This window comes from Pristiophorus japonicus, chromosome 6, assembly GCF_044704955.1.
Source record: "Pristiophorus japonicus isolate sPriJap1 chromosome 6, sPriJap1.hap1, whole genome shotgun sequence".
In the NCBI taxonomy this organism is placed as follows: Eukaryota; Metazoa; Chordata; class Chondrichthyes; family Pristiophoridae; genus Pristiophorus; species Pristiophorus japonicus.
The window spans coordinates 200,781,357-200,800,138 of record NC_091982.1 but is presented as its reverse complement, the minus strand read 5'-3'; the positions used below and the strand labels follow the sequence as shown (position 1 = coordinate 200,800,138).

The 18,782-nt window shown below is 42.4% G+C and overlaps 1 protein-coding gene across 1 annotated transcript in view; it reads right to left on the bottom strand.

The window, feature by feature from the left end:
- LOC139266244 (transient receptor potential cation channel subfamily V member 6-like) overlaps nucleotides 1-8,535 on the bottom strand; it is an 88,597-nt gene extending 80,062 nt beyond the window's left edge. Inside the window, exons 1-2 of the mRNA XM_070884072.1 lie at nucleotides 8,501-8,535; nucleotides 7,652-7,746 (exon numbers count right to left, since the gene is read on the bottom strand). Coding sequence (XP_070740173.1) covers nucleotides 7,652-7,746; nucleotides 8,501-8,535 — 130 coding nt within the window. The remainder of the gene's footprint in view (nucleotides 1-7,651; nucleotides 7,747-8,500) is intronic.
- Nucleotides 8,536-18,782: the final 10,247 nt, after the last annotated feature.

The following is an 18,782-nucleotide window of genomic DNA, read 5'->3' as shown; positions in this document are numbered from 1 at the left end:
ATATATTCTTGCTATTCAATCATCTCTTATCTCACATAATTTATTCATATACATGAAGTGGGATTTGTTTCCTACACTCCCTTCAGTTCTCAGAAACACAGTCACAGTGCTGAAAACAAGATGCTGGGAAGAGTTGCACTTCTCCAACATAAAGAGCAGGGGAGAGGGATTAATTGGATAGCTCTTTCAAAGAGCCGATACAGACACGATGGCCCAAGTGGCCTCCTTCACTGCTGTGTTAGTCTATGATTCTATGAAATGTTACCTGCCAAGATTTTCAGGTTTAATGGGGATAACATTGTAGGGCATATTTTCTGGCCAACTTGGAGCATGTGAATGGCTGGCAGCATAACCTTTTATGCATCTTTCAAGCTAAAGAATTGGGCAGTAAGTTCTCCTGCTCGACTGCCGTAACTTGTTGGAAAAGCTGAGGAAACAGAAAAACCATGGCAGCGATAGGTTTCTGCGGTTCTTCTGCCAAAGTCACAGCCATTGAACAGGAGAATCCCAGTGGAAATTCACTCCCCAGGTGACATCTTAAAGCGGACCTGCTGGACTTTTCACAGGAGTCATTTCTGATTCTGGACTTTAACTTTGGATTTGAGCGAGCTGGATTTTTTTGCCTGGATTTTTGATAGCAAGATTTTAGGTTGACACAATTAATAAATCTGGATTTTGGAATTCCAAAGGGTAATTAACCTGCTCACCGATGCTCAAACGAAAGCTCCTACTCATTATCACCTACTGCCCTCCCAATCAGTACTCCTCCATGTTGAACACCACTTGGAAGAAACACTGAGGATAGCAAGGGCACAGAATGTACTCTGGGTGGGGGACTTCAATGTCCATCACCAAGAGTGGCTCGGTAGCACCACTACTGTCCGAACTGGCCAAGTCCTTAAGGACATAGCGGCCAGACTGGACCTGCAGCAGGTGGTGAAAGAACCAACATGAGGAGAAAAGCCTACTTGACCTTGTCCTCACCAATCTACCTGTCGCAGATGCATCTGTCCATGACAGCATTGGTGGAAGTGATCACCGCACAGTCATTGTACAGATGAAGTCCCGTCTTCACACTGAGGACACCCTCCATTGTGTTGTGTGGCACTACCACCATGTTAAATGGGATCAATTCAGAACAGATCTAGCAGCTCAAAACTGGGTATCCTTGAGGTGCTGTGGGCCATCAGCAGCAGCAGAATTGTATTCCACCACAATGTGTAACCTCATGGCCCGGCATATCCCTCACTCTACCATTACCATCAAGTCGGGGGACCAATGAAGAGTGTAGAAGAGCATGCCAGGAAAAGCACCAGGTGTACCTAAAAATGGGCTATCAACCTGGGGAAGCTGCAACACAGGACTGACTACATGCATGCTAAAGAGCAGAAGCAGCATGCTATAAACAGAGCTAAGCCATCCCATAATCAAAGGATCAGATCGAAGCTCTGCAGTCCTGCCATATCCAGTCATGAATGGTGGTGGACCATTAAACAACTAACAGGAGGAGGAGGCTCCATGAATATCGCCATCCTCAGTGAAGGCGTAGCCCAGCACACAAGTGAAAAAGACAAGGCTGAAGTGTTCTCAACCATCTTTAGCCAGAATTGGCGAGTGGATGATCCATCGGCCTCCACCTGTGGTCCACCATCGCAGAAGCCAGCCTTCAGCCAATTTGATTCACTCCACATGAGATACGGTAAAGACTACAGGCCCTGAAAACATCCTAGCTGTCGTGCTGAAGACTTGTGCTCCAGAAATAGCCAGGCCTCTAGCCAAGCTGTTCCAGTACAGCTACAACACTGGCATCTACCCGACAATGTGGAAAACTGCCCAGGTATGTCCTATCCACAAAAAGCAGGACAAATCCAATCAGGCCAATTACTGCCTCATCAGTCTACTCTCAATCATCAGCAAAATGATGGCAGATGTCATCGACACTGCTGTCAAGCGGCACTTACTGATCAATAATCTGCTCACCAATGCTCAGTTTCGGGTTCCGCCAGGACCACTTGGCTCTAGACCTCATTATAGCCTTGGTCCAAACAAGTACAAAAGAGCTGAATTCCAAAGGTGAGGTGAGAGTGACTGCCCTTGACATCAAGGCAGCATTTAACTGAATGCGGCATCAAGGAGCCCATGTAAAACTGAAGTCAATGGAAATCAGGGGGAAAACTCTCCACTTGCTGGAGTCATACCTAGCACAAAGATGGTTGTGGTTGTTGGCGGTCAATCATACCAGCCCCAGGACATCACTGCAGGAGTTCCTCAGGGCAATGTCCTAGGCCAAACCATCTTCAGCTGCTTCATCAATGACCTTCCCTCCAACATAGAGTCAGAAGTGGGGATGTCCGTTGATGATTGCACAGTGTTCAGTTCCATTCACAACTCCTCAGAAAATGAAGTCCATGCCCGCATGCAGCAAGACCTGGACAACATTCAGGCTTGGGCTGATAACATTCGCGTCACACAAGAGCCAGACAATGACCATCTCCAACAAGTGAGAGTCTAACCACCTCCCCTTGATATTCAACAGCATTACCATTGCCGAATCCCCCACCATCAACATCCTGGGGGTCACAAATGACTAGAAACGTAACTGGACAAGCCACATAAATACTGTGGCAACAAGAGCAGGTCAGAGACTGAGTAATCTGCAGCGAGTGGCTCATCTCCTGACTCCCCAAAGCCTTTCTACCATCTACAAGGCACAAGTCAGGAATGTGATGGAATACTCTCCACTTGCCTGGATAAGCGCAGCTCCAACAACACTGAAGAAGCTCGACACCATCCAGGACAAAGCAGCCCACTTGATCAACACCTGTTCCATCACCTTACACATTCACTCACTCCACCACAGGCATACATTGGCTGCAGTGTGTACCATCTACAAAATACACTGCAGCAACTCGCCAAGGCTTCTTCGGCAACATCTCACAAACCCGCGATCTCTACCACCTAGAAGAACAAGGGCAGCAGGTGCATGGGAACACCATCACTTGCAACTTCCCATCCAAGTTACACACCATCCTTTCTTGGAAATATATCGCTGTTCCTTCATCGTTAGTGGGTCAAAATCCTGGAACTCCCTCCCAAACAGTACTGTGGGACTACCTTCACCACAAGGACTGTAGTGGTTCAAGAAGGTGGCTCTTCATCACCTACTCAAGCGCAATTAGAGATGGGCAATAAATGCTGGCCTTGCCAGAGACAGCCACATCCCAGAATGAATAACAAAAAAAGGATCTCTTTTTGAGTTATTCAGAGGAGAAAGAAGAGGATGAATGGACCATGTACAGATCAAACACACCAATTTGGGAATGCCAAAGAAAAATGCTCTGCTTCACTAAGGAAGAAATGAGGGAGTTGTACTGTTTTCTGGATTTTGACCTGTTGGTAAGTTCCACCACATGGGCTGTACTGTCAGCAGTAGTCATGATAACCACAACACTGTACTTATGCATCAAGCTTATTCCAAGTTACCATAGTGGACATCAACAGTATCAATTGAGTCATAGAGCTCCAAGCAGATTATTGGTGTGCTGTGTGCAAGGTGAGCACCTTTACTTTCCCTGTTGAAAACAGCAGCAGTTTGAGAGGGAACTGCAATTCTTCACAATGCGCAATTACCCAAAATCTAGGGTGTGATTGAAAGCACCCGTGTGTCCATCAGGACTTGCAATGATATGGCCTTCATGAACCACAAGGAGTTCCACTCTATCAATGTCTAGATGGTCACTGGCCAGAAACAAAGGATTTTTCAGATTTCCAAGCAGCAGTGATGACACATTTTTAAAACAATCTTTGATACCTGGTCTATTTGAAGGAGAAAGCAAACTGCATGGATGTCTTCTAAGAGACCAGGGCTACCCTCTTCAGCCATGGCTCAAGATACCATTGAGACAGCTATGGACAACAGCTGGGCAAACATACAATGAGGCTCATACTCCCTTGATCAAGAAAAAGAAGTGAAATAATTATTTCTTTAAAGATTCTGAGCAGAGTAGAGGATCACAGAGATCTAAGGGGTGCAGGTATATTGATCTTCAAAGGTGAGAGTACAGTTAGAAAAGAACATGAAAAAGACAAATGGGATCTGGGGTTTTATATTTTATATGTTGAACATAAAAGTAAGGAAGTGATGTTGAATATTTACAAGACACTGGTTAGGCAGGCACAGTGGAGTATTGTATGCAGTTCTCGGGACTCCATTATAGCAAGACCATTAAAGCCGTGACAGGGTGCAGTGAACATTCACCCCAGTGAGATCAGGAATGAGAGGTTATGGTTATGTAGAAAGGCTCAAAAAATGAAGATTAAGAGGAAATCTAAGTGATTCTAAGAAGAATTTCAACATTATGAAAGGTTTTAAGTGTACATAGTGAAACATTATTTCCTTTGATTGGTGAATCGGCATTGACCCAGTATTATCACTAAATGAACAAAGTGAACGTTGGAAGAAATGTTTTCATACAGAGGCTTATAGAACATGGAATGCTTTACCAAAAGTGGTTATTGAGGCAGTCTATAGCATTTAAAAGGGAGTTCGATGAATATTTGAAAAGGAATATAAAAGGATGGGATGGGATTGGGATTAGATAGACCAGGATAAAGAGCCACCACTGACACAGGCATGATGAGCTGAATGTCCTGCTGTAAATTCCATGAGTTTTGAACATCCTACAGGAAATTTGAAGGGTGCTTCAGATCCTTGGACAAATCAGGAGCATCTTACAATACAGTCCCACCAATTTCCCAGCCCTCCACCCAGAAACTGACAGGAGAGGTGTGGCTATCATTCCTGGAGCTGCAGCAGAAGGCCCACTGGACCCTATTTTGGAGAGAGAGGGCCTCTATTCAGGCAGCGATCACTGATTAAAGACCGAAGCCTGGGGCCTAAACAAAATAACCAAACACCTTTGACCTTTAAGTGTTCTCCTGTTCTTTGGGCTTTGCCGGCATTTTCCTTCCCTGGCTGCGGTAATCTCCCTCTTGGTGGCAGTGATCGTGCTGGGACCCCACCCTGCACATCTAATGACCCCTGACCCAGTAAAATGGATCTGGGTGATGGCGGGATTGGGGCAATGGACAGAACTGTTGCCCCGACACACCTGGGTTGGACTGAGGAAAATTTAGGCCAATATGTACAGTCTGTTTATATTCACACACTATTGAAAGTATATGAGATTTAAGTCAGCTCCATGAGACTATGGAAACATATCATTATTTGAATTTTCTGTAATATATATGAACTGAATGCCCATTGATATGATTTTGAAGATGATGGACTAAATTCATTGTAGTAGAGTTGAAAATTATTTCACATAAAATCTTGGCACATGTTAAGCACTCTCTGTTTACAATAGCCTACAATGAGATTGATGGTGCAGTAGGATGGTGCACTGTCTTGTGTGGTAACTAACCACAGAGATCAGAAAGATTCCAAATGTAACCCTCAATCTGTGATGAATTAACTGATTTCAATTGGAAGAGTATTAGGAGCATTATCACTGACCTCAACATACAACAACAACTTGCATTTATATAGCACCTCCCAAGGTGCTTCACAGGAGCGTTACCAAACAAAATTTGACACAGAGCCACATAAGGAGATATTAGGATAGAAGTCATAGAGGTAGGTTTTAAGGAGCATCTTAAAGGAAGAGAGATAGAGAGGCAAAGAGGTTTAGAGAGGGAATTCCAGAGCATAGCGCCTAGGCAGCTGAAGGCACAGCCATCAATGATGGCTGACAAGGGGGAAGAAATGCAGATGGGGCTGCTGCTCGCAGTGACCTCTGCTGTAAAGTGCACATGTGAATTTTGTATGAGGGTAGGATCAAGCTCAACTGTAATGCTTTTTGTCTCAGCGAAAAAACTTGCCAGTACAGGTAGGAAGATTGCCACTTGAACAAGCTGTTGACATCAATCAAATCATACCGGAGTCAGTGCCTCCAAGAGAAAATGGGCGGTGTGGGGTTGGGGGGGTGGGGGGGGGGAATGGAAATGGTTGGGAATTTAAAAAGATCCCAGACTAAAATAAAATTTAAGAATAAAAAAAATACACATAATTTGACTTTGAAACCATAGCTTAAGTATGTAGGGTATGTAAAATGCTTCGTGTTAAGCTGCTTCCTGCAGTGTTCATGAGTTATTTTCAGTTTGTCATGCACAGAATTAATTTTATATTCCATGGATTTCTATTGAGTGCCTTTTATATTCAATATGAATATACTGCCAAACAACAATGGTGCATCAATGTTGGGGTATTGTGATAAGTTTGTAACTTGTCATTTTTATCAGAATATATCATAACTAGAAACATAGAAATATAGAAACATAGAAATTAGATGCAGGAGCAGGCCATTCGGCCCTTCGAGCCTGCACTGCCATTCAATGAGATCATGGCTGATCATTCACCTCAGTACCCCTTTCCTGCTTTCTCTCCATACCCTCGATCCCTTTGGCCGTAAAGGCCACATCTAACGATATATCTAACGAACTGGCTCAACAACTTTCTGCAGTCGAGAATTCCACAGGTTAACCACTCTCTGAGTGAAGATGTTTCTCCTCATCTCGGTCCTAAATGGCTTACCACTTATTCTTAGACTGTGACCCCCCTGGTTCTGGAACTCCCCAGCAACAGGAACATTCTTACTGCCTCTAACCTGTCCAATCCCTTCAGAATTTTATATGTTTCTATGAGATTCGCTCTCATTCTTCTAAACGCCAATGGATAAAAGCCCAGTTGATCCAATCGCTCCTCATATGTCAGTCCTGCCATCCTGGGAATCAGTCTGGTTAACCTTCGCTGTACTCCGTCAATAGCAAGAATGTCCTTCCTTAGATTCGGAGACCAAAACTGAACACAATATTCTAGGTGTGGCCTCACCAAGGCTCTGTACTAATATTTTGGTTTCTAAGTACTGTATTATTGGGCTTTTTTCATGGATGAATATCAATGCCTGCCCACCAATTGGACTTTCATGGCTGCATGCCACTAATGAAATGGTCCTTGTAGTTAAAGGAAGTTAGACAACAGCAAATTGTTTCTAAAGAAAAATAGGGTTGGTCAATGGGACAGAGTGCTATAACATCGGCTCAGAATCCTCAATCTCCTTTAGGTAATGTCCCTGATCTCAGCCGAAACTTGAAGGAAAGGTACAAATCAGAGGTGAGGCAAGAAGGGAGGAGAAAAATATAGACAAGTTAACCTGGATCACATTCATGCTGTTGCTACCATTCAGTTATAAACTGCTTCTGTTTTCTGTCCTTTGTTGCTTAACCCTAAGCTTTGGAATTCCCTCCCTAAACCTCTCCACCTCTCTACCTCCCTTACCTCCTTTAAGATGCTCCTTAAAACCTACATCTTTGACAAAACTTTTGGTCACCTGCCCTAATTTCTCCTTATGTGGCTCAGTGTCAAATTTTTTGTCTCATAATACTCCTGTGAAGCGCCTTGGGACTTTTACTGCATTAAAGGTGCTATATAGATACAAGTTGTTGTTGCTTCTAGCAGAGTAAATCTAATTTCCAGCCTTGATTTATAGATAATGCATGTTGGGGAGGGGAGCTTAAAAATGGGGAGGAAAAAATTAAAATGCAAAGTGTAATAAAGTTAAAACTATCATTTATTATGATACTATAAACGCACCTCGAATGGCAGGATCAAAATCTTTACTTGTCAATAAGGATTTCATGCTGACAGTGTCATTTATGTGAGCCGCTTTAAAAAACTCACTTCCATGTCTGTAAAAATAATTTTTTCTGTACTTATTCAAATAATGAAACATTAGAGTCATTTCATATCTATTTAAAATGTATTTAATATCAGATAATCTCATATAGCTAAAATAAAACTTTTTCCCTTCTTAGATTTGTGGCTTAGTCTGACGATCGCTACCCAGACTTCTAAAGTTTTGAAACTCTGTTATGGACTAACCAAAAATAAAAGTAAAACTCAGTTATCAAAATTGTGACCAATTGTAGCAGTATTTTTAAGCAACGATTAAAATTTAACACCTTGCTCATGTTTTTCTACAATCCTGTCCCCTCACCACTGCCCCCTCCCCCCCAACCACTCCAAACCAACAATAAGATCTCCAAAATTCAGCACAATTCTTCCTGCAAATTATAAATGGTTCAGTTCTGTTGGCGAGTGAGGCTCCATGCTGGGAGCTCGCATTTTGAAAACCAGTCCCATTATTTTAAACAACTTATCCATAGGCATTTTGAATACTTGGTAATTTCAATTTTAAAATCCTTTTTCAGTATCCAGATGGAATACCAAAAGTACAAATATATAAAGTGAATATATTCACATTTTTTAAACAAATACTGCTTTATTTATTAAATGTTACATTGCAATTTACCAACTTGTTTGTGTGGCTCATATTTTCCCATCCTCTACAATATGTTCTACAAAGTTAAAGCTATTATCCTGCAGATTGTTAAATGGCTCAACTTTGTGATATATTTGTTCTAAGGTGTTTAAGTTGCTTACCTTGCTGTATCATTCATGTTCACTGTGATATACATATGGATTTTGTAAAATACTTTGAGCAGCTCTGGCCCTGGTTGATCCCTTTAAAAAGGAGAAAGAGGGAAAGGCATTTTATAAGCATAGCTTCAAGAATAAAAACATATTCTGAATGTGCACTCCTGGTACAAGGCCTAACCTACTGTGAGCATATATTAAAAAATACAGGCAGCTCCTCACAAAATGAATGGACAGGAAATTGTGGTGAGCACACCCGTCAGTTCCTGATATGTGTTGGCACTGGGTGAGCCTCCGCGCTGGTAGCTCAAATTTTAGCCATTTTATTCTGTAAACCTTGTCCATTAATGTATTTAGCATCTTACACAGTTTACTAAATATATACCAGCTTTCTATGAGATAATATTAGTGAAAATAAATTGTAATTTTCATTGCTGAATATTATACAATATAATTATACAACCATTTAACCTCTTAATCAACGTAGTCTTGGAATATACGACAAAGATTGTAATCCTGTTCACATTTTTATTTTTGAAATCCTTTCAAGGCCAGGCGGGTAACCTAAAGGACAAATGTAGAAATGGAAAATATTAGGGTTTTTTTTAAACAAACACTGCTTTACTTACTTTAATGTTTCATTAAAATTTACCAACTTGTACAATTTATACCAATTAGATGTATTCAAACAAAATGTCTTTTAAAATATTCTTAAACATAAATATTTATATTATTACTTTATTTAAAAAATAAATATATGCAACTAATATGAATTCTCCCATTAGTTACAGTTAGCATAATTTTCATATATGAACTGCTTTCAGCACACACTCTTAAATTACTATTTTATTTAATTAAAATTAATGCTGGTTACTTGCTTTTTCTTTATAAACTTGAGGTACATAAATTTGAGGTACATGAAGCCACCTCAATTTTCTAGTTTGGTATTTCACTTGTTAGGAATTAAAATACTGTCACTAAAACAAAGTGGCAAGAAAATTCCATTATGCCCATAAGATTAATGTAGAAAAATGTTTACATGGGAAACAATTACAGTAATGGACATCAGTTTATGAATGTGTGTTTCTGTTAGTATCACTGAAATCATAATATAGTATGCTATTGCTACAACTCAAAATTCTATACTGAATTATCACAACACTTGTAACTAATAAAACTGCAAATAAAGTTCAAAATACTCCCAGTTTTACAATTGGCATTTTATTCACTTATCCTTTGCACACATTTAAATGCCAATATCTGATCTACTAGGCAAATTGTTATTGTTTACTTCCCAAGAATTACTTATTGGCAAATTAACTTAAAAATAGTTTTCTGGCTTTTAGATGAACATCTTAAGTCATATGTCTACATCTTAAACATGGTCTGTTTTTAAGATTTTTATAGAAAGATTAACAATATTTTCACAAGCTTTAATATATGAGAAGCACCAAACTCAGAAGGTTTTTTTTATTAATAGCTTATGTTTATTAACTTGAAGACGGTTATTTTGGTTTATAAAGGCAGGTTTAACATTCTTACCTTAGGTTCTCTTCTTGATCATACTTGTAGAAAATCTTTTAGTGCAATGTGATATTGACTACAGAAACAATCCTTGAAGGAGAGACTTTATCTGCCTAATTGTTTTGAAAACACACAGGTCAACTTCTTGACATGTTTTCATTGTATTATGGAAGAGTATTTATTGTTTCGCTAACTAACAATAAACAGAAGGAATGATCTGTAGAAAGGATGGTTAAATAGATTTATCATTGTTGTTCACTTTACTTTCAATGAACAGCTTGATAAAAACATATCATGCTTCAGGGGAAATGTGGCAAAATGTTGGCACTCCAAATAGGAGGACAGCCCCCAAAAGTGCTAAGTTTCTTAAAAAAGAACAGATTTTTAATGCATTAACATAATGTAGTATAATTTTCCAAGTGTAATGTTGAGGGACATAATGGAACACTTCTAGAAAGACATTTGGAACTAATGACGTGGGAAAAGACAGGATATAAGCATTGCAAAAGAATCTGAGGAGTTCGCTTCTATATTAGAGTGTGATGCATTTTAGTGAGTCGTAGATGCTTTCTCGAGTTCAGTGGAATCCCTTAAGTAATCTGAGTGTCTTATTTTTTATCACAATGCCCTGTATCTACTCCCATCTATACCTGGACACCAACATCTGCAGAGAGATGGAATAGCTTGCTTTGGCAACCATTAGCGCATGCAGATGCTCCTCTTCCCAGTAAATCCAAAGGCACCACTAATATATTAGAATACTTCAACTAACTTTTGAATGCTTCCTCAGAAGCACTCCAGTCACAGTATGTCTTGCTTTCTGTGGTACTGCATGAAAGAAGGCACACCAGCTTGATCTGCAGTCAATGTAACTGGATTTGACACACTCGCCAAGATACCACCAACTATATCTGCAGACCCTGGCACACATACCTTGCAATGACTGGGGGGGAATGGTCAATAGGATTGGGTTGATCAGAGAGCCAGATGTAGAGCTCTGCCATTTGCTGTAAGGATACCTGGAGTTATCATGCAATATATCCAGTGACAGTAACAATCCGCTGGGGCTTCAAACCTGGCTCAACCTCCGTATGCAGACATGCTCCAATGAAGACCTAAGGAGTAGCACTAAAGACCATCCTCCTCACAACCCAGCAGCTTTAGATTGCTGTGATAGGGGAAACCATAGATTTCAATCCAGAGGATCAAATGGCCGCTCTCATCTGTACTTATCTTGGTTTTCTTTGTGACATGGGGCTAGAACCTCCACTTTTTTTGCATGCTTATCACCCATTTTATCGCTGAAATTACATATAACGCCCATATATCGCCCATTTTGCCACAAAATGGAAACTGACGGGCATTTTTAGGAAACTTATCGGCGAGTGTTACTTTCCCCATGTGCGTAATGCCGGGAAAAAATATTACCACTCGCTCACTTTTTTTGGGCAGAATCATCGCCCAGCGTTACTTTCCACATCGAATTAACGCCGAGATTCAATAATACCACCTGCCCATTTTTTTTTGTCGTAAAGACCACATTTGGCAAAACTAACGCCTAGGAGATCACCCACCTTCACTTTCACCACCTTGCACACATATCGCCCACAATATCGCTTGCCCAAAAACCATCTTCCAATATCACATTATCACGTTGTCATCTTCCAAAATTCTATAGATTATGGAACAAATTCACAGGCAAAAACACCCAACTCCCACCCACACCCCACTTTTTCCACCATTGACATCAATCAAATGTTCAACATGTCCAGCAACACAAAATACAAAGACCAATCAGGAGTGTGGTCTCCTCCCCCCATACATTACAACAAATTGCATATAACCAGATGGAGATATAACACAGCCATCACCTGCGGATAAGCACCTCACTTTCCTTCCCCCCTCCCCTTCTTCGCCCCACCTCAACCCCTTCCCCTGCTCACTCCAAGGCACCTGGCTGAGGAGCTCCTCAGGTGATGCCTCATTGGGGACGATGAAAGCAGAGGCGATGGTTGCACAGTTACGGGAGCAGGGGCTGCCAAGGGGGCAACATTCTTTGATGCAGAAGCAGGATCTTGGTCCTTGCTCTCATCTGTTGTTCGCAGTGGTGGTGCAGAACCTAGGGGAGGAGTGCCACGCTCTGGGACCACTGGGAGGCCTGTGCCAGCAGTATTCCTGGCTATCACATCCAGAGCCTCCGCCATCCGCGGAACGTACTCAGTCATGGTGGCTAGCTGTCGGGATATGCTTCGATGAGCTGGTCACTAATGTCTACAGTCCTCCTGGACAACTGTACCATCTCTCCGCTCTCATGTGGCGCTCGTGGAACAGACCTGCCGCACAAGGCCTCGGCAGGGTAGGCGCCGTCCTGGGGACAAATGGGGTGCCCTGTGGCGAGGTGCTTGGGGCCGGTACCTCCAGAGTGGAGGTGGGAATGACCGGAGGACCACTAGATGGCCTTGGGGTAGAATAGCTTCTGGAGCGTGGCGATGCAGGTTCCTCGAAGTCCGTGCTCTCATCCAGAACAGATCCAGCGGATTGATGGGCAAGAATCGGAGCTCCTCAACAGCACATGTAGGATCGTCTGGAGAGTCGGGCCCCCGCCCCCACCTTCTGGCCTCTGTGGTCTTGCCTGGGGCTGTGCTGCCGGCGGAGTTGCAAAACACAAATGAGGTTATTAGAGGAGAAAGGTACAGAATAGAATATCAGTCAAATTAATTGTCACTCCAAATATTACATGGCAATAATTTACAAATGGAGAACTATGGGCAACTAAGGAAATGGGTGTGAATACTGGTACTTTGACTAAATATCACTTGCTCGAAATATTAATTGCTGCTCGAAAAGAATGTTGTGGTGAATCATGAACTTTGCTGCATGCTCTGTAAGAAATGCAACCATTACAGTAAAATGCTGTGAGAAATTAAACGCAAAGAAGTGCGAAGTGATACATTTTGTTAGGAAGAATGAAGAGAGACCATACACACTAAACAAAGCAAACTATGTTGGTATGAGGGGCGAGTTGGCTAAGGTAGATTGGGAAACTACATTAGAAGGTATTGTAACATATTTGCTTCATGGGTTCTTTCCTTAAGAATACTTAGTAATATTGCTATTAAGAACTAGTTGGTTTATTAACAAAGGTTAAAACAATCACACTACACACAGAAACATAGAAACATAGAAAATAGGAGCAGTAGTAGGCCATTCGGCCCTTCAAGTCTGCACCACCATTCAATATGATCATGGCTGATCCTCTATCTCAACACCATATTCCCGCTTTTTCCACATACTCATTGATATCTTTTGTTTCTAGAAATCTATCTATCTCCCTTTTAAATATATTCAGTGACTTGGCCTCCACAGCCTTCTGTGCTAGAGAATTCCACAGGTTCACCACTCTCTGAGTGAAAAAAATTCTCCTCATCTCGGTCCTAAATTTCCTACCCCGTATCCTGAGACAGTGACCCCTTGTTCTAGACTTCCCAGCCAGGGGAAACATCTTCCCCACATCCAATCTATCCAACCAAATCAAAATTTTATAGGTTTCAATGAGATCCCCTCTCATTCTTCTGATGGGGTAAAAAGAAGACTTCTCTTCCTCAAGGTGGACTCCCTGATATAAGGAATCGACACCCACCTGTATTGTATAGCGACCACAGAATCACGCAGACGAAACCTCACCTCTCTAAACCCGTCAGAATTTTAAACGTTTCTATGAGATCCCCTCTCATTCTTCTGAACTCCGGTGAATACAAGCCCAGTTGATCCAGTCTTTCTTGATATGTCAGTCCCGCCATCCCGGGAATCAGTCTGGTGAACCTTCGCTGCACTCCCTCAATAGCAAGAATGTCCTTCCTCAAGTTAGGAGACCAAAACTGTACACAATACTCCAGGTGTGGCCTCACCAAGGCCCTGTACAACTGTAGTAACACCTCCCTGCCCCTGTACTCAAATCCCCTCGCTATGAAGGCCAACATGCCATTTGCTTTCTTAACCGCCTGCTGTACCTGCATGACAATCTTCAATGACTGATGTAGCATGACACCCAGGTCTCGTTGCACCTCCCCTTTTTCTAATCTGTCACCATTCAGATAATAGTCTGTCTCTCTGATTTTACCACCAAAGTGGATAACTTCACATTTATCCACATTATACTTCATCTGCCATGCATTTGCCCACTCACCTAACCTATCCAAGTCACTCTGCAGCCTCATAACATTCTCCTCGCAGCTCACACTGCCACCCAACTTAGTGTCATCTGCTAATTTGGAGATACTACATTTAATCCCCTTGTCTAAATCATTAATGTACAATGTAAACAGCTGGGGCCCCAGCACAGAACCTTGCGGTACCCCACTAGTCACTGCCTGCCATTCTGAAAAGTACTCATTTACTCCTACTCTTTGCTTCCTGTCTGCCAACCAGTTCTCAATCCACATCAGCACACTACCCCCAATCCCATGTGCTTTAACTTTGCACATTAATCTCTTGTGTGGGATCTTGTCGAAAGCCTTCTGAAAGCCCAAATACACCACATCAACTGGTTCTCCCTTGTCCACTCGACTGGAAACATCCTCAAAAAATTCCAGATTTGTCAAGCATGATTTCCCTTTCACAAATCCATGCTGACTTGGACCTATCATGTCACCTCTTTCCAAATGCGCTGCTATGACATCCTTAATAATTGATTCCATCATTTTACCCACTACCGATGTCAGGCTGGCTGGTCTATAATTCCGTTTTCTCTCTCCCTCCTTTTTTAAAAAGTGGGGTTACATTGGCTACCCTCCACTCCATAGGAACTGATCCAGAGTCTATGGAATGTTAGAAAATGACTGTCAATGCATTCGCTATTTCCAAGGCCACCTCCTTAATACTCTGGGATGCAGACCATCAGGCCCTGGGGATTTATCGGCCTTCAATCCCATCAATTTCCCCAACACAATTTCCTGACTAATAAGGATTTCCCTCAGTTCCTCTTTCTTACTAGACCCTCTAACCCCTTTTATATCCGGAAGGTTGTTTGTGTCCTCCTTAGTGAATACTGAACCAAAGTACTTGTTCAATTGGCCTGCCATTTCTTTGTTCCCAGTTATGACTTCCTCTGATTCTGACTGCAGGGGACCAATGTTTGTCTTTACTAACCTTTTTCTCTTTACATATCTAAAGAAGCTTTTGCAGTCCATTTTAATGTTCCCTGCAGGCTTCCTCTCGTACTCTATTTTCCCTGCCCTAATCAAACCCTTTGTCCTCCTCTGCTGAGTTCTAAATTTCTCCCAGTCCCCAGGTTCATTGCTATTTCTGGCCAATTTGTATGCCACTTCCTTGGCTTTAATACTATCCCTGAATTCCCTTGATAGCCACGGTTGAGCCACCTTCCCTTTTTTATTTTTACGCCAGACAGGAATGTATAATTGTTGTAGTTCATCCATGCAGTCTCTAAATGTCTGCCATTGCCCATCCACTGTCAACCCCTTAAGTATCATTCGCCAATCTATCCTAGCCAATTCACGCCTCATACCTTCAAAGTTACCCTTCTTTAAGTTCTGGACCATGGTCTCTGAATTAACTGTTTAATTCTCCATCCTAATGTAGAATTCCACCATATTATGGTCACTCTTCCCCAAGGGGCCTCGCACAACGAGATTGCTAATTAATCCTCTCTCATTACACAACACCCAGTCTCAGATGGCCTCCCCCCTCGTTGGTTCCTCGACATATTGGTCTAAAAAACCATCCCTTATGCACTCCAGGAAATCCTCCTCCACCGTATTGCTTCCAGTTTGGTTATTTCAATTCATTCCTCATACCTTCGTTGTTTCCTTTGTTTAGATTTAGGACTCTAGTTTCGGATTGGAATACTTCACTTTCCAACTTAATAAAGAATTTAATCATGTTATGGTCACTTTTCCCGAAAGGACCCCGCACAACAAGACTGTTAATGAACCCCTTCTCATTAAACAATACCCAATCTAGGATAGTCTGTTCCCTACTAGGCTCCTCAACATACTGGTCTAAAAAAACCATCTCATACACAATCCAGGAATTCATCTGCTAGAGTATTATTACTAATTTGGTTTGATTAAAGTCACCTCGATTACTGTAATACCCTTGTTACATGCACCTCTAATTTCCTGTTTGATGCCATCCCCAACACTACCACTACTGTTTGGAGGCTTATAGACAACTCCCACCAATGTTTTCTGTCCCTCGGTGCTCCTTAGTTCCATCCAGACTGATCCTACATCTTGTTTTTCTGAGCCAATATCCTTTCCCACTATTGCTCTGATTTCATCCTTTACTAACAATGCCACATCACCCCCTCTTCCTTTTTGCCTGTCCTTCCTAAATATAGAATATCCTTGGACATTCAGTTCTCAATTGTATTGTGAGGGGTTAATCACATTCTGTTAATTATGATACTTAGACATTTACAGTGTGTCTCTGTCCCATACCCCATAGAATGTTGTTGCTATAGAGAGAGAGAGAGAGGGAAACGACCTTGGGATGCACACCAGCTTGTTATGAGATGGTCGGTGGCTTGAGATCTCATGCTTTGTGGATGAGCACCTGGGGCCTTACAGATTAGGAGTTGGCCATAAGTTACATGCACCCATGTTTTGTTTAATAGTATAAAGGAGCGGCACTGTCCCATAGCTCTTCGAACTTCACCTTGGACCGTGATTCGCGAGCGGTGCCGGGACCCCAATGCTCCAGACCAGCCGTCGTTGTGGAGATCCCGATGGGCTGAAGGCCGTGAGTGTTGTTGCATCTTATCATACTTCTCTTTTCTTCATAAACTGTATTATTAATGTTTCTTTTCTCTCAGTAAACTGTGTTTTATTCTTTACTTCATTTGTCTTGTCTCTTATTTAACGTTCATCCAGATCCAGAACCTGGGTCTATTATTATCGATCCAAAACATTTTGGCGTCACGAACAGGATCTGGTAAAATGTTTAAGAGAAAAGACAAGAAGCAGTCTCCTCCTGTGGGAGAGAAGTACAGAATACCAGGGTGGAGCACGAGGGATGAGGGTTTTAGCTCTCTTGCCAAGGTGTTAGCCCGGTTTGGACTCCCGCAACATGGGGATACACCGTTGTTGGAACAGAACAAAGATAGAGCCGTACCCCACGTGGTACTGTCTCTCCTGGAGGAAGCAGGCTTCCCACAGGAGAAAAATATTCCCCCACAAATGGGATGGATTTTGTTGACCGCCTTAAGAGCGATGTGTAAACAACTTAAGGAAATTGAGGCAGAAAACCTACAGTTAAAAACAGCTGTTAAGGTTTTGGAAATTCAAAACTCGACCCTGACTGAAGCGGTCCGCACTGCACAAGAACGGGCGGGCAAGGTCAATGAACAATCAGAAACTTTAATATGCCGGCTGGCGACAGTACAAAATAAAAAGAAAGCCAGACGATGGAAATTACAGATGGATTTGAAATATATCCTTTGTATTGCACTGATTTGCTGCTGCATGTGGTTTGGACTTGCTCAATCAGACCCCAGTGAGTGTTTAAAAGCCAATGCAGAATCATGTGGGGAAGGTATACAAGCTGGAAAAAATTGTGGGTGGTGCACCAAAAATATCTTGTACTCCTTTGACTCAGAATATGAGTGGACAGATCGAGAGGGGGGGGAATGGGAGGAAACTAAAGACCCTCCCCCATACGCTCCAGGCATGGAAGCTAGACTCCTTACGACAAATAAGACGAAACAGCAAGATAGGGAATAGCCGGTAACCACTAGAGGGGTGCGTGACTTCACCGCCAGTGAGCTACAAGAAATATTTAACCCCGAAGAATTAACAAAAATAGGGACTATGACTACAGACCACCATATCACAACAGTGCTACGGAATGTCCAGGGCACAGGTTCGCTATGGGACATGGTTACTATCAGGGTCCGGCAAAAATATCCCTCTGCTGTTGATTGGGAAGGGGAGGTAAAACCTTGGAATAATATGGCGGAGGATGTGATACAGTTGCGCAACATGGCAACACAGGGAGGAATATATCACCAACCATATGGGGGGCCAGATCAGGAGCTCTTTACGGCAGGAATGCGGAGCAGGCTGATGAAGAATGTCCCTCCTATGATGAATGGTGCGCTACTCGCATTATTGGGACCAGCCCAAGGGCAGCGGGTGGGGCACACTTGCCTATTGTTAGGACAGTTAGAGGATGTAGAAGATCCTCTCGACTAGGGTTGTGGCCGGGATCCGGGAGCACTCCCCATTAGAACCACATCAACCCAAGCTCCCAGGGATCTGAGGCCACACATTCCGATTACTTACCTGGCAGGGGAGTAACCATAATAAGCTTTGTTGAATGAAGAAAGACTTTGTGAATGAAAGTGCTTGTGTGATTTTTTTTGACTGTGGAATGAATTTTTCATGTGTCTGAAAGCCTGTTTGTTTTAGCTCCACCCACTTTTTCAAACAGAGTGAAGGTTTTTTTTTTAACCTTTCGTAGTGTTGTCCTGTATGTGGGAAGTCTTCAGAAAGTGTGAACCTTACAGGGAAACCATACAAGGGCTCTTGGGGGCGGGTATCATTAGATATGCGGTGTCCCCCTACAATAGCCCTGTTTGGCCTGTGCAGAAAGCCGACAAAAGTTGGAGGATGACTGTGGACTACCGACAACTGAACAAGTAAAGGAAAAGAAGGAATCACCCGACTACATGAGCATGTGGCTGAATACCCACAAACAGCTGAGAGTGAACTTACGCAGTCATCTGTCAGTTTAACCCAGGAGTCAC